The sequence below is a fragment of the Plecotus auritus genome (genome assembly GCF_963455305.1).
Source record: "Plecotus auritus genome assembly, chromosome: 3".
NCBI lineage: Eukaryota > Metazoa > Chordata > Mammalia > Chiroptera > Vespertilionidae > Plecotus > Plecotus auritus.
Genome location: NC_137772.1, coordinates 191,352,837 through 191,367,690, shown reverse-complemented (window position 1 = coordinate 191,367,690; position 14,854 = coordinate 191,352,837). Strand labels below are relative to the sequence as shown.

At 39.0% G+C, this 14,854-nt stretch overlaps 1 protein-coding gene across 1 annotated transcript in view; it reads right to left on the bottom strand.

Annotated features, from left to right (window-relative positions):
- The window catches only part of TM7SF3 (transmembrane 7 superfamily member 3), a 32,473-nt gene that overhangs the window by 3,639 nt on the left and 13,980 nt on the right, over window positions 1-14,854 (bottom strand). The window contains exons 6-10 of the mRNA XM_080662322.1: window positions 6,705-6,882; window positions 5,297-5,383; window positions 4,069-4,149; window positions 3,264-3,416; window positions 405-502 (exon numbers count right to left, since the gene is read on the bottom strand). Of these exons, the coding sequence (XP_080518448.1) occupies window positions 405-502; window positions 3,264-3,416; window positions 4,069-4,149; window positions 5,297-5,383; window positions 6,705-6,882 (597 nt within the window). The remainder of the gene's footprint in view (window positions 1-404; window positions 503-3,263; window positions 3,417-4,068; window positions 4,150-5,296; window positions 5,384-6,704; window positions 6,883-14,854) is intronic.

Genomic DNA, 14,854 nt, shown 5'->3' with positions numbered 1-14,854 from the left:
ATTCTACAATATATCATCTGTATATATTGAATTGTGTTTTTACCACCCAAGTCAAGTCTCCTTTCATTACCATTTACCCCCCTGCCTTTACTCTCTTCTACCTCCCCTCCCTCCTCTTCTCTCTGGCAATCACCATATTGTTGCCTGTGTCCATGAGTCTTTGCTTAATCCCTTTACCCTTCTCACCCAGCCCCCAGCCCCCTCCCCTCTGACAGCTGTCAGTCTGTTCTCTATATCCATGAGTCTGTCTCCACATTGTTAAGTTTATTTTGTTCACTGGAGTCCACATCTAAGTGAAATCATATGGTATTTGTGAATAAAACATGCAAACTGATGCAATAAGTGAACAACTGAAGGCCCAGGACAATATAATAAATAAATCTAACTTTTGATGAAACACTTACTATTCTTTGGCAGCCCATGAAAATTACTGGAATGAGAACAACTATACAAGAGAAGGTCACCCAAAACACAGCATCATTACTAAATATTGTTAGGTTTCCTGAAAAAGCAAAGAGAAATAAAGAGTAGACATGTTCACTACGTTAAATTTCATTTTCTCAACATCTGAACATGGACATACATAGAAGGTTTAATGTATAACCAGGGAATGCATTGGCGCTTAGAAATTAATTCTCATTTTCTTCAGTTAGCTATCAATACAATCACCTTTGAAAGCTGTGTCCCAGCAGATAGAAGGGTGGGAGTAAAATCAAGCAGGTAAATGCTCTGCATTTATTCCCAGGATGATTTACTAGAGGCCTGACTAATCCATGCTCTTCAGCACAGGCTGTGAAGCTAGGCCTCAGTTTCCTAACCCATAAAATTAGAAGATTGAACCACTTCACCTCCAAACTCCAAGCTATCCATTCTAGCTCTAAATTTTTATGATTCCATGATTTTGTACTGCAAAGTAAAAAATACAAGGAAATGGGATTTAGAGCTAATGATATGAACTCCCACCCAATTGAAGCAGCAAAATCCCTTTAGTAGATTTTTACCATCAATCATGTCCTGCCCAGCCACTGCATACTGGAAGATGTGATCTCCTAATGCATCAGGAAAGATAGGAGCTAACCACTTACCTGTTCCTATTAAATTTTTCCAAAATGTGGCACACCTTGGGTGACCCAAAATGAACATATTAGAACTCCTATTTATAAATAAATTTAAACAGTGAGAATTTAAGCCTGACAATTATGTCACTCAAGGACATTTTTCAATTGATTTTTTTAGAGAGAGTGGAAGAGAGAGGGAAAGACAGAGAAATACTGATGTAAGAGGAACACATGGATTGACTGTTTCCTGCATATGCCCTGACCAGGGCCTGGGCCGGGGAGGAGCCTGCAATCTAGGTGCATGCCCTTAACCGGAATCAAACCCGGGACCTTTGGTCTGCATGCCAACGCTCTATCCACTGAGCCAAACCAGGTAGGGCCTGAGAATTATTTAATACTGACAGTGTCACCATCACTCAGTCCACCTGGAAGTGGTCCCACATCTTGAGACCCATGTATCCTGGAAGAGTAGGAGTTCTATAAATCCCACATATAAGTAAAATCATATGGTATTTGTCATTCTCTGTCTATAAATCCCACATATAAGTAAAATCATATGGTATTTGTCATTCTCTGTCTGACTTATTTCACTCAACACAATACCCTAGGTCCACCCATGCTGTAGCAAATAGTAAGATTTCATTTTTTTTATGGTTGAGTAATATTCCATTGTATATGCATACCACAGCTTTTTTATCCACTCATCTATTGATGGGCACTTAGATTGTTTCCATATCTTGGCTACTGTAAATAACACTGCAATGAACATAGGGATGCATATATTCTTTTGAATTAGTGCTTTGACTTCCTTCTGATATGTTCCCAGAAGTGGAATCATTGGGTCATAAGGCAGTTCCATTTTTAATTTTTTGAGGAACCTCCATACTGTTTTCCATCATGGCTGCACCAATCTGCATTCCCACTAACACTAATTGAAAAATAAAAATTAAAAAAAGCTACCTGCAAAGGGGGTGGGGGGTGGGTTGTAGGAATGAACTTGGCTTTAGGTTTCCTAAAATTAGAACAAAAGGGCCTCTTAATGGTCAGTAAAGCTTGTCAATTCTCTCAGGTCTTAAAAAAAATCTTTATAGAGCACCAAGTACATTCTGTTATACCCTGTGTTCTCAAAAGTTGACAGCCTCAAAAGACAACTATACTTATTTCTAACATTTCCATCAACTTTAATCTGAGTTTGCAATACAGAAGCTAACGTAAAAAAGAAATAGCCTGCCCTAACCGGTTTGGCTCAGTGGATAGAGCGTCGGCCTGCAGACTCAAGGGTCCCAGGTTCTATTCCAGTCAAGGGCATGTACCTTGGTTGCGGGCACATACCCGGTGGGGAGTGTGCAGGAGGCAGCTGATCGATGTTTCTCTCTCATCGATGTTTCTAACTCTCTATCCCTCTCCCTTCCTCTCTGTAAAAAATCAATAAAATACATTTTAAAAAAATAGCCTAATAGAGTACCTTGGAATGTAGATACTCTTTTTCCATGTTTGACAACAATCAGGAAATGCAAGTTATTGCACAACTGCAAAGAAAGTTAACTTACAAGTTAACCAGATTTTTTACATGGATCGAAACGGAATTATGTAAACACACACACACACACACACACACACACACACACACACACACACAGAACCATCCCTGTGAACCATCCCTAAGATGACTACAAGGAGGTACCTTAGGAACACAAAGTTTGGCAAAGGGTGGGAGTGGAGGTTAGGGGTAAAAGAGAAGACTGAGAAAAAGCACTAAGTTCTCCAAGTCAGCTGCCATCAAAGCAGCACCAAGTTTACCTGCGGGCTATATTGGGCTTCTACTTAAGATTCATCTGAAGAAAGAGTTACAAGGTTTACAAAAGTAAAAAACAAAACTCACTGTTTTGCTATATATTAAGAATGCCTCTTATCTCCATTAATTCTAACAGAAACACACTTAGACACACACCTTATCACACAAATAGGAACAGAGCTATCTCTAAAGGCCTTCTATAAGTCATGTAGTACAGGTATCCTTGAGGAAAGAGGGATTCTTATTTATACTGGCCCTCCCTAAAGTGCCACATCATCAAGTGCAAATTTCCAGAACTCTAGAGAAGATCCCACATCCCTGATGAGGCAGTACTTGTACCTAGAGAGCCCAAATAAAACCTTTCAAACAATAAACTGAACACACGCAACTTTGAGTTACGCATCTCTTACCTAACGGAGTGAAGAAAGTCACTGAAGAGACGAGGAAGCCCAGCACTAGTCCAACACACAGCATGCAGAGCGTGAGGATGCCAAATCGCCACCAAGCAGCAACCAAGAAAATCCCACCAAGACTTCCGGCGATGGCTGTCAGAACCAGACGAACTGCACAAAGACAGAAGAGGAACTGTGTGATCAGGGCTGGCTTCTCTGACTGCATGCTTTAGACGCACAGACCACCGCCAGGGCAGCCCTTAGCCTTTCTGTTGGTCAAGCACCAACAGAGGTTGGTGGGCTCTTCAGTGGTGCCATGAGACCAGCATGGGCTCTCTCTCTCGGGAGGCGCCAGTTTGAGACATGAACCCTAGCTGGAGGGCTAAACCTCCCAGGACTGGTGACAAGCATGACTTGGCACAACCTATACATTAGAGCTGAGGAAGATGGAATGACAAGCATTCTAATTAAACATGACAAGGACAGAGGGGTTGTGTTTGTTTTAAGGCGAAGAAAATCTTAACATTTTGACTGTTGTAAATCTCGTATTTCAGTATACCACATAGCTGAAACACAGGTTTATAATCCATGGGGACCTTTCATTTCCCTAAATACCAAGTAATTTACCAAGTACCAAAAACTTGGAAGAGACGGTCTGAACAAGCAGTTTAGAAAAGATGTTTAGAATACAGGTTTTACATTATTTTACACACAAAATAGCATATCATACACAATACTGGACAAACTGTAGAAGCAAAGGTGGAGTGTAAACACAGCATCTTCCTTTTTGAACACCTAATTAAACTATATTATTTTTACTTACCATCATATTTAATGGGTGTCAGTCTGGTAATCAGTATATAAAAGAAGAATCCCATGAAGATAAAGCCTATGAAGAATAATTCTAGTAGCAAACCATCAGGAAAGGAAAAAAAAAAACACAAGCTATGGTTAGGTATTCTTTTTACAATGCAATTAAGTATTTAATGTACAAATTCATGCTTCCACATTAGGGCATTTGGAGGAAAGAAATAATTATCTAAAAGGCAGGAGAAATGTAGAACTCATGGGGAGTAAATATTACTATTAAATGGGTACAATATTAAAGTATTAACCATAAGTTATACCTTCTTGTATTTAGGTCAATTTCAATTGATAAGTTGTTAATTTCAAAGCTCATTTTAATACAGTTATACTTCCTTCTTAAAATAAGAATAGTACTTCTGTCGTTGTGTCTGATCTGAAATTGCACACTAAGTTTCAACTTAAGAGAAAATAAAATTTAAAAGGTAAAAAAAAAAAAAAAAAAAAAGCCACACAAAATATTCCAAAGCAAAATGTGACTTTCATATCTCCTTTTAATTTATCCTTTCCTTTTTAGAATGGACAATCCAACCATTATCTTTATCCGTTAAAATACCTAGTAATATCTTTGGGACCTTACATGCAGCTGAGGAATTAAGTTCTTTGTTACAGAATCATTCTACACTTTGTGGAATTAAATATTCTTCACAATCATCTCTTCTCAATCAAGAAAGAAAGGTATAGTGATGGAGGGAAAGGAATTGCTATTTCAAACCATTTGTTTAAGCAAGTTTAAAGAGGTTTATGAGATCAGGATTATTTCTCCCCCTGATGCTCCATTTATACTCCTTGTTAATGAATTATACGTGGAGTCCTACAGCCTGACTTATATGAAACCATGTTGACCAACACTGAAATCCACACACATACATATATTTTTTTTACATTGACATCCTGATTCCTAACCTGTTATCTTTAACCAACTAGCAAATTTAGCAAGTGAAGAAGTTTGCTGCACAAATCAAATTTTATCCCACTAACAAGAGGAGGTGGTAAACTCCATGATTGGGAAAAGAGAAAAAATAAAAAAGCAGAGAAACTCGGTAGAATCTTTACTAAAACGGCCCAACCACAAGTTTATGAAGACAGTGGAGGTAAACAGTTGCTTACTCTCCTTACAGGTCACAAATTCTCCACAGCATTTAAGAAAAAAGAGCACGAGGCATGCAATAGCAACTACATCAGACCTGTTTTCCAGAATCTGTGTCCGAAGAAACAAATGAAGAGACCAAGCAGGGCAAAAAGAGTGAAAAACACTTTGGTAGATACTCTTCCTAAAAATAATGAAAATTTAGTGAATAATACATGCAATTTGATACTTTGTATTTAATCAACAGAACAAAGCTACATGAAAAAAGCAAAGTCAACTGACAATAATTTATTCCACACATATATAATTTATTTTAAACATATCCTTCTCACCCCTAAATGAATTATTGTATGTAGGCAATGGCTGCTGGTATAACAAAAAAAGAAATTAAAAAATATATGCTTCCTGATAGAAGTATGCAACATATTTTGGGGGGAAAGGGAGGGGGGAAGTGGAAAAGGAGGAGGAGAGATTGTACCTAAAACAAATAATTCTGTTTCTTCAAAAATAAACTACAGCCCGGCAGGTGTGGCTTAGCAGTTGAGTGTCGACCTATGAACCAGGAGATCATGGTTCGATTCCCAGGTCAGGGCATATGCCTGGGTTGTGTGCTCGATCCCCAGGAGGGGGCGTGCAGGAGGCAGCCGATGGATGATTTTCTCTCATCATTGATGTTTCTATCTCTCCCTCTCCCTTTCTCTCTCTGAAATCAATAAAAACATATTTTAAAAATATATAATAAATAAACTACAAGAAAAAAAATATGCTCAATAAATTCATCACCATCATGATTCCTTTGAGATAAACACAAGAAAATACTCCCTAAACTAAAACCAAAATAAAATACACCTATATAAACTCATGTGAAAAAAACCTACTACCAATCAAAACACATAAAACACTTAAGACTCAGATGGAAATACCACAAAGACATACATTTAAATGAGAAACGCAAGATAGAAGACCAGAATTTGTAGGCACAATATATACCTACACAGCAGCTTTGCTGAGAATGAAGAACCCAAATGAAAGATGAAAGACAATGCCACATTCTGCTTATTTTAAGACCTGTGGTTGGAAACTGATAAAGGGAGGGAATTTAGCCTGCTCTTTCAAAGGAGGAACTATAATTCATCCGCAGTTGATGACCGAAAGCTCTTAATAGAAGAATGCTAAATAGAGCTATAAATAGAATAAACAGCAAAATATATTAACTAGCATTTGAAGAATCTGGGTGAAGATTATACCGACATTGTTACTATTTTTTTCATGTTTTCCATGAAACTATTTCAAAATAAAATGTTAAGTACATGCACACGCTGCTGTCTTCCAGTGCTGGGAACAGAGAGCAGAGAGTGGAATAGCGTAGGGGCTTAAGAGGCATCTGTACAATGAATGAATAAATACTACACAAAAGCATTTTCAATATTCTTAAGTTCTATATTAGTTGATAAAGATCTTCAAAGTCAAAAAAGAGTTTGCAAAGTTTAAATCCATGTACTCACCAAGAGAAGAACAATTACCCTCCACTGCGTCAAAGCTGCAAGCATATGTGTGAGCAGGAACATAAGCAGCAGATGTATTGAGAACAGGGTCCCAAACAATGACATTATAAATGACGCCTTGTCCCCGGAGGGAGGAGAAGGAAACACTTGTCTTATCATTAGCTGTTAGAGTAACCACCTGAAGCCAAACATAATGCATAATTAGTGTTTAGATTTTTTAAAGGTTATTCTGTTATAATCCACCTACATGTGATATCAAATTATAATATTAAAATGTTTTTTTAAAAAAAATACACCAACCTGTTTAGTTTTATCAAAAGATTATCATAGGGCACAGAGACCACGCCATCCTGAAGAATAGAACTGCTTGAGACTAGGATCCTAGCCTCGCCACCACCCAGTCTGGTCTCGGAAGCAAACCGGGACCCTACGGCCGCTCTGGTAGAAGACCTGCCACCACAGCTGCAGACCCAGGGACACCAGGACTCCAGGCACCCGGCCGCAGATTTCCGTGAGTCACAAAGCCAATCCCCCTCCCCTGCTGCCCCTGTGGCAGCGACATAGAAACTATCAGACCCCAGCCGCACAATAAGGCTTTCTGCACACACAAAGCAGTGGCAACTCTGCCTGACTTTGAGCCTTGGTGTCAGACGTGAGAAGTTTGTTTCCCGCGACTAGTCTCCGTACCCAGGCAGAAAGACTGAACGGAATTCGAGCCTAGCTGCTCATCCCTAGGGAGGTGGTCTTCTGCGACCAGATCCCACGCCCACGCAAGGCAGGGAGACAGCGCTGAACTTGAGCCCGGACTAGCGAACTCGGGGAATTTGTTTCCCGTGACTCGTCTCCACACCCAGGCAGGAAGGCAGTCCTGAATTTGAGCATAGGTGCACGACCTTGGGGAGACTGTCTTCTGCGACCAGATCCTACGCCCACGCAGGGAGACAGCACTGAATTTGAGCCTGGGGGTGCAAACCCGGGGAGTTTGTTTCCCATGACCAGACCCTGCACCTTAGCAGAGAGGCTGCGGTGAATTTGAACCTGGATGTGCAGTCTCGAGGAGTTTGTTCCCCACGACCAGACCCTGTGCCCACACAGGAAGGCAGCGCTGAATTTGAGCCTGGGTACATGGACACAGGGAGTTTGTTTTCCACAGTGCACACCCGAGTGACCAGACCCCACACCCACACTAAGAGGCAGAGCCACCTGACTTTGATTCAGGGCAAGCGCACACAGAAGGCTGTTTCCCGCAGGGCCAAAGTGGACCTCCTGCCAACACAGTGAGACTGAGCAACCTGGTCTCCCGGGCAGATCGGGGACCCTGAATCTCCACACAAGAGCAGCATTGACCACCAGTGACTAGACTCTGTTCCTCATTATGTGCACCTGAGATCCCTGATTCCCAGTACATTCACACTAAGAGCCAGTGACTCCAATTCTTGGCGCATGTGCACGCAGGGACCTGATTCTCAGTGTGAGGTAGCATCAAGAAACAGAGATTCTGATACTCAATTCTCGGCATGGACACAGGAAGCCTCTGACTCCTGACACACAATAGGGGACTTTGATTTTTGGCACACACCAGTGGGTTCTCTGTTTCAACGTGGCGCAGGCAGGGTCCCTGATTCTAGGTGCACACACAAAGCCACACTAAGCACCTGTGACTCTGACCCAGGGCGAGCGCGGTTCCCACCAACCCACAGCAACCACACGTCTTGGTATCAAGAGCTCTTCAGTGACACTTGGGGGGTGCAAAACACCCACTGCACATGGTCCAGGCTCCCACAACTCGACATCTGAACCTTCTGGTGATAGTCAGAATGGGGAGACAATGAAGCAATCCCCAGAGGAAAGAAAAGGAGGAATTGCCAAGTAAGGAAATAAGTGAAACAGAAGCATGCAACATGACAGAAAAAGAATTTAGAGTAATGGTCATACAGTTCATACACCAGATGGATGAGAAAATCAACAACCTGTGCAAAAATCAGGAAGAAATGAAAAATGATATAGCTACAACCAAAAACACCATGGAAGGCTTCAACAGTAGACTAGAAGAAGCAGAGGACCAAATCAGTGAGTTAGAAGATCAGGTACAGAAACAAGCCCAATCTGAACAGCAATTAGAGAAAAAAGTTAAAAAGCAGGAGGAGAGCCTTAAGGAAGCTTTGGGACAATGCAAAATGAAATAACATACATATAATAGGGCTGCCAGAAGGACAAGAAGAGCAGCAAGGATTAGAAAATTTATTTGAAGAAATAATGACAGAAAACTTCCCTGATATGGGGAAGAAAAAGTTACTCAAGTACAAAGAGTCCCAAGCAAGATGAATCCCAAAAGACCCACACCAAGACACACCATAATTACAATGGCAAATGTTATTGACAAAGAGAGAATCTTAAAGGCTGCAAGAGAGAGACATAGTTACCTACAAAGGATCCCCCATCAGATTATTAAATGATTTCTCAACAGAAACACATTAAGCTAGAAGGGAATGGAAGGCGATATCCAAAGTGATGCAAAGCAAGGGACTCAATCCAAGAATACTCTATCCAGCAAGACTATCAATCAAAATTGAAGGGGAAAGCAGGAGCTTCACAGACAAAAAAAGGCTAAGGGAGTTTATCACTACCAAACCACCAATGCAAGAAATGCTAAAGGGCATGCTGTAAAAAGAAGAAACAAAAAGGTAAGAAGGAACACAGCCTCAAAAAATAAAAATGGCTACAAACAAGCACCTTTCAATAATAACTTTAAATGTAAACGGACTAAATGCTCCAATCAAAAGACATCAAATGGCTGAATGGATAAAAAAATATGAACCATATATATGCTGTCTACAAGAGACCCGCCTCAGAACAAGGGACTCACACAGACTGAAAGTGACGGGATGGAAAAATATCTTTCAGGAAAATGGAAATGAAAAAAAAGCTGGGGTAGCAATACTTATATCTGACAAAATAGACCTCAAAGTGAAGGCCATAACAAGAGATAAGGAAGGCCACTTCATAATACTAAAGGGATCGATACAACAAGACGATATAACCCTGGTAAACATATATGCAGGAGCACCCAAATACATAAAAAATCTCCTGGAAGATATCAAGAGAGAGATAGACAACAATACAATCATAGTAGGTGACTTTAATACACCACTAACATCACTTGATAAATCCTCTAGATAAAAAATCAGCAAAGAAACAACAATCCTAAATGACTCACTAGATCAGATGGACTTAATTGACATCTTCAGAACATTTCACCCCAAAGCTGCGGAATATACGTTCTTCTCAAGTGCACATGGGACATTTTCAAAAATAGACCAAATACTGGGTCACAATCAAAGTCTCCCCAAATTCAAGAAGACTGAAATCATACCAAGCATCTTCTCAGACCACAATGCCATAATATTAGAAATAAACTACAATAAAAACAATCCAAAACACTCAAACACTTGGGAGCTGAATAGCATGTTATTAAATATTGATTGGGTTACCAATGAGATCAAAGAAGAAATTAAAAACATTCTGGAAACTAATGACAATAAAAACACAACAATCCAAAACCTATGGGACACAATGAAAGCAGTCCTGAGAGGCAAGTTTATAGCTCTCCAGGCCTACCTCAAAAAAACAAGAAAAAATGGTAGTAAACCATCTAATGCTACAACTCAAAGAATTAGAAAGGGAGCAACAAGAAAAGCCCAGAGTAAGCAGAAGGAAGGAGATAGTAAAGATCAGAGCAGAAATAAATGACATAGAGACCAAAAAAACAATACAAAAGATCAATGAAACCAAGGGCTGGTTCTTTGAAAGGATAAACAAGATTGATTAACCTCTAGCCAGGCTCACCAGGAAGCAAAGAGAGAGGACTCAAATAAACAAAATCAGAAATGATAGAGGCGAAAAAACAACAGACCCCACAGAAATACAAAAGATTGTTAAAAAATATTATGAACAACTCTATACCAACAAACTAGACAACATGGAGGAAATGGACATATTCCTAGAAAAATACAACCTTCCAAAACTTAATCAGGAAGATTCTAAAAATCTCAATAGGCCAATAACTATGGAAGAAATTGAAGCAGTCATCAAAAAGCTTCCAGCAAACAAAAGCCCAGGCCCAGACGGCTTCACAGGAGAGTTATACCAAACATTCAAGGAAGAACTAAAACCTATCCTCCTCAGACTATTCCAAAAAATTCAAGAGGAAGGAACATTTCCAAACTCATTCTATGAAGCCAGCATCACCCTAATACCAAAACCAGATAAAGACAACACAATGAAAGAGAATTACAGGCCAATATCCCTCATGAACATAGATGCCAAATCCTCAACAAAATCCTAGCAAATCGGATCCAGCAGCACATGAGAAAGATCATACACTATAACCAAGCAGGATTTATACCAGGGATGCAAGGATGGTACAATATCCACAAATCAATAAACGTGACAAAATCCAACACCCTTTCTTGATAAAAACTCTCAGCAAGGTGGGAATAGAAGGATCATACGTCAACATCATAAAAGCCATATATGATAAACCCACAGCCAGCATCATACTCAATGGACAAAAACTAAAACCATTTCCCCTAAGAACAGGAACAAGACAGGGATGCCCTCTCTCACCACTCCTGTTCAACATAGTACTAGAAGTACTAGCCATTGCTATCAGACAAGAAGAAGGAATAAAAGGCATCCAAATTGGAAAAGAAGAAGTAAAACTGTCCTTATTTGCAGATGACATGATACTGTACATAGAAAACCCTAAAGATTCCATCAAAAAATTATTAGACTTAATAAATGAATTCGGCAAGGTAGCAGGATACAAAATTAACGCCAAGAAATCTATGGCATTTCTATACACCAATAGTGAACTTAGAGAAAGAGAGACTAAAAAAGCAATCCCATTTACCATCGTACCAAAAAATTTAAGATACCTAGGAATAAACTTAACTAAAGAGGTAAAAGACCTATATGCAAAAAACTACAGGACATAGAAAAAAGAGATAGAGGAAGATATAAACAGATGGAAGAACATACCGTGTTAATGGATTGGTAGAATCAACATCATCAAAATGTCCATTCTACCCAAAGCAATCTATAGATTCAACACAATCCCCATTAAAATACCAACGGCATATTTCACAGATGTAGAACAAACTCTCCAAAAATTCATCTGGAATAAAAAAAGACCCCGAATAGCTGCAGCCATCCTGAGAAAGAAGAAGAAAGTAGGTGGGATCTCAATACCAGATATCAAGCTGTATTACAAAGCCACTGTTCTCAAAACAGCCTGGTACTGGCACAAGAACAGACATATAGATCAATGGAATAGAATAGAGAACCCAGAAATCGACCCAAACCACTATGCCCAATTAATATTCAACAAAGGAGGCATGAATATAAAATGGAGTTAAGACAGTCTCTTCATTAAATGGTGTTGGGAAAATTGGACAGATACATGCAAAAAAAAAAATGAAACTAGACCACCAACTTACACCATACACAAAAAGAAACTCAAAATGGATAAAGGACTTAAACATAAGACGGGAAACCATAAAAATACTAGAGGAATCCACAGGCAGAAAAATCTCAGACATATGCCAAAGCAATTTCTTCACTGATACTGCTCCTGGGGCAATGGAAACTAAAGAGAAAATAAACAAATGGGACTACATCAAAATAAAAAGCTTTTGCACAGCAAAAGAAACCATCAACAAAACAACAAGAAAGACCACTACATGGGAGAACACATTTGCCAATGTTATCACTGATAAGTATTTAATCTCCAACATTTACAGGGAACTCATACAACTCAACAAAAGGAAGATAATCCAATCAAGAAATAGCCAACGGACCTAAATAGAAACTTTTCGAAAGAAGACGGAAGGCCAAGAGACATATGAAAACATACTCAAAGTCACTAATTATCCGAGAGATGCAAATCAAAACAACAATGCGGTACCATCTCACACCTGTCAGAATGGCTATCATCAACAAATCAATAAATGACAAATGTTGGCGAGGATGCGGAGAAAAAGGAACCCTCGTGCACTGCTGGTGGGAATGCAGACTGGTGCAGCCATTGTGGAGAACAGTATGGAGTTTCCTCAAAAAACTAAAAATTGAACTCCCATTTGACCCAGTAATACCACTTCTAGGAATATATCCCAAGAAGCTAGAAACATCAATCAGAAAGGATATATGCACCCCTATGTTCATAGCAGCACAATTTACCATAGCTAAGATTTGGAAACAGCCTAAGTGCCCATCAGCAGATGAGTAGATTAAAAAACTGTGGTACATCTACACAATGGAATACAACGCTGCGCTAAAAAAGAAGGAATTCTTACCATTTGCAACAACATGGATGGACCTGGAGAGTATTATGCTAAGTGAAATAAGCCAGTCAGAGAAAGATAAGTATCACATGATCTCACTCATTTGTGGAATATAATGAACAACATAAACTGATGAACAAAAACAGTTCCAGAGACAGAGAAACATCGATCAGACCATCAAACCTCGGAGGGAAGGTAGAGGAGGGTGGGGGTAAGCGGGTGAGATCAACCAAAGGACTTGTATGCATGCATATGGGCCTAACCAAAGGACACAGACAACAGGGAGGTGAGGGCATGAGTGGGGTGGATGGTGTGGTAATGGGGGAAGAAGGACACATGTGTAACACCTTAATCAATAAAGAAATTTAAAAAAATAAAATAAATAAAAAAATAAAAAAAGATTATCATACACAGTTTGTATGTACTAATATAAGCAAGCTCTTATACAACATGTTTTTAAAGTTTTTGTATAGTGTTAAATGTTAATAATTAAATAAGATATAAGTAACATGTAAAGACTAATTAGGACAAAGCAAAAAAAAAATTTTTTCACCTGCTAGACTGTAGACAACATAAGGGCAGGAACCATATTTATTTTGCTCACTATTCTTTCTTCAATACTTAGCACAATGCATGGCACAAGAGTGAGTGTTCAACGAGTGTTAGCTATTACTACTAGTTACAGAGCTAACGATGTTTGTTAACACCTCATAGAGTACCCACTTATTTTTGTTTAACAGGCTCTGAAATAAGAAGACATTACATGTAGTTGTGTAGTTGTGTTATGCAATACTCCTTAACTTCAAAAATTCCCTTTTAAAGGTTGTTTTTAAAATAGGTAATACATGTCATAGAAGAAACAAAAACCCTGTATAGCTATGTTCTTATTAATACTGGTAAATGAGAAAATTAGAGTTTCAGGAATAATTTTTAGCCTCTTAGAGGACTTGCACTGCTCAAAAATATTGCTTATCCTTCACAAATATGTTTCCTGGGCAAAGTATTCGGTTAAGTTCAACAAGAAGTACTTCCTAGTCACCCACATTTTTATTATGAAACCTTCTTTACAGAAATACGGAAAGAACACTACAATTAATAAACTACATCGCACCAATTAGATTTAACCACTGTTAATATTTTACCATATTTGCTAATCTATCCCTTCCTCCTTCTCTTCGTCCTTCTATTTGCTTCTGTGGAACCATTTTAAAGTGAGGTACAGATATCATGACATTTCACTTCTAAATAACTCCGCATGCATGTCCTAAAACAATGTTTCTCAAACTTAATGTCTATGAATCACTGGATAGTTTGTTAAAATTCGGATTCGGATTCTGTTGGTCAGAGGGTTTATCTAACAATCTGCTTATCTAACAATCTCTCTGGTGACATCAATGCTATGCGTCCATCTTCCACACTCTGAGTAGCAAGGTCTGATGTATAAAGAATCTCCTAAATACCCACAATACCTTAGCTCACCTAAGAAGTTTAATAAATTCTTACCTATTACAAATTCCATATTCAGGTTTTTCTAAACATCTTTTATAGCTTTTCTCCCCTTTAACCAAGATCCAACCAAGTTGCATGCACAGTACTTATCTCTAGCCTCTGTAATCTAGAACAGTCCCTCCCCCCACCCTGCTCCCACTCACCCAATAACTTCTGAAGAGATTAAGGGCAGTCACTTTATAGAATATTCCACAATCTGCATTTTTTAGATTATGCTCAAGGTGTCCAATTTGTACTTTCACCCACTATGTTTTCTGTAAACAGGAATTCCAAGGACTGAATTCAGGATATGCTTTGCTA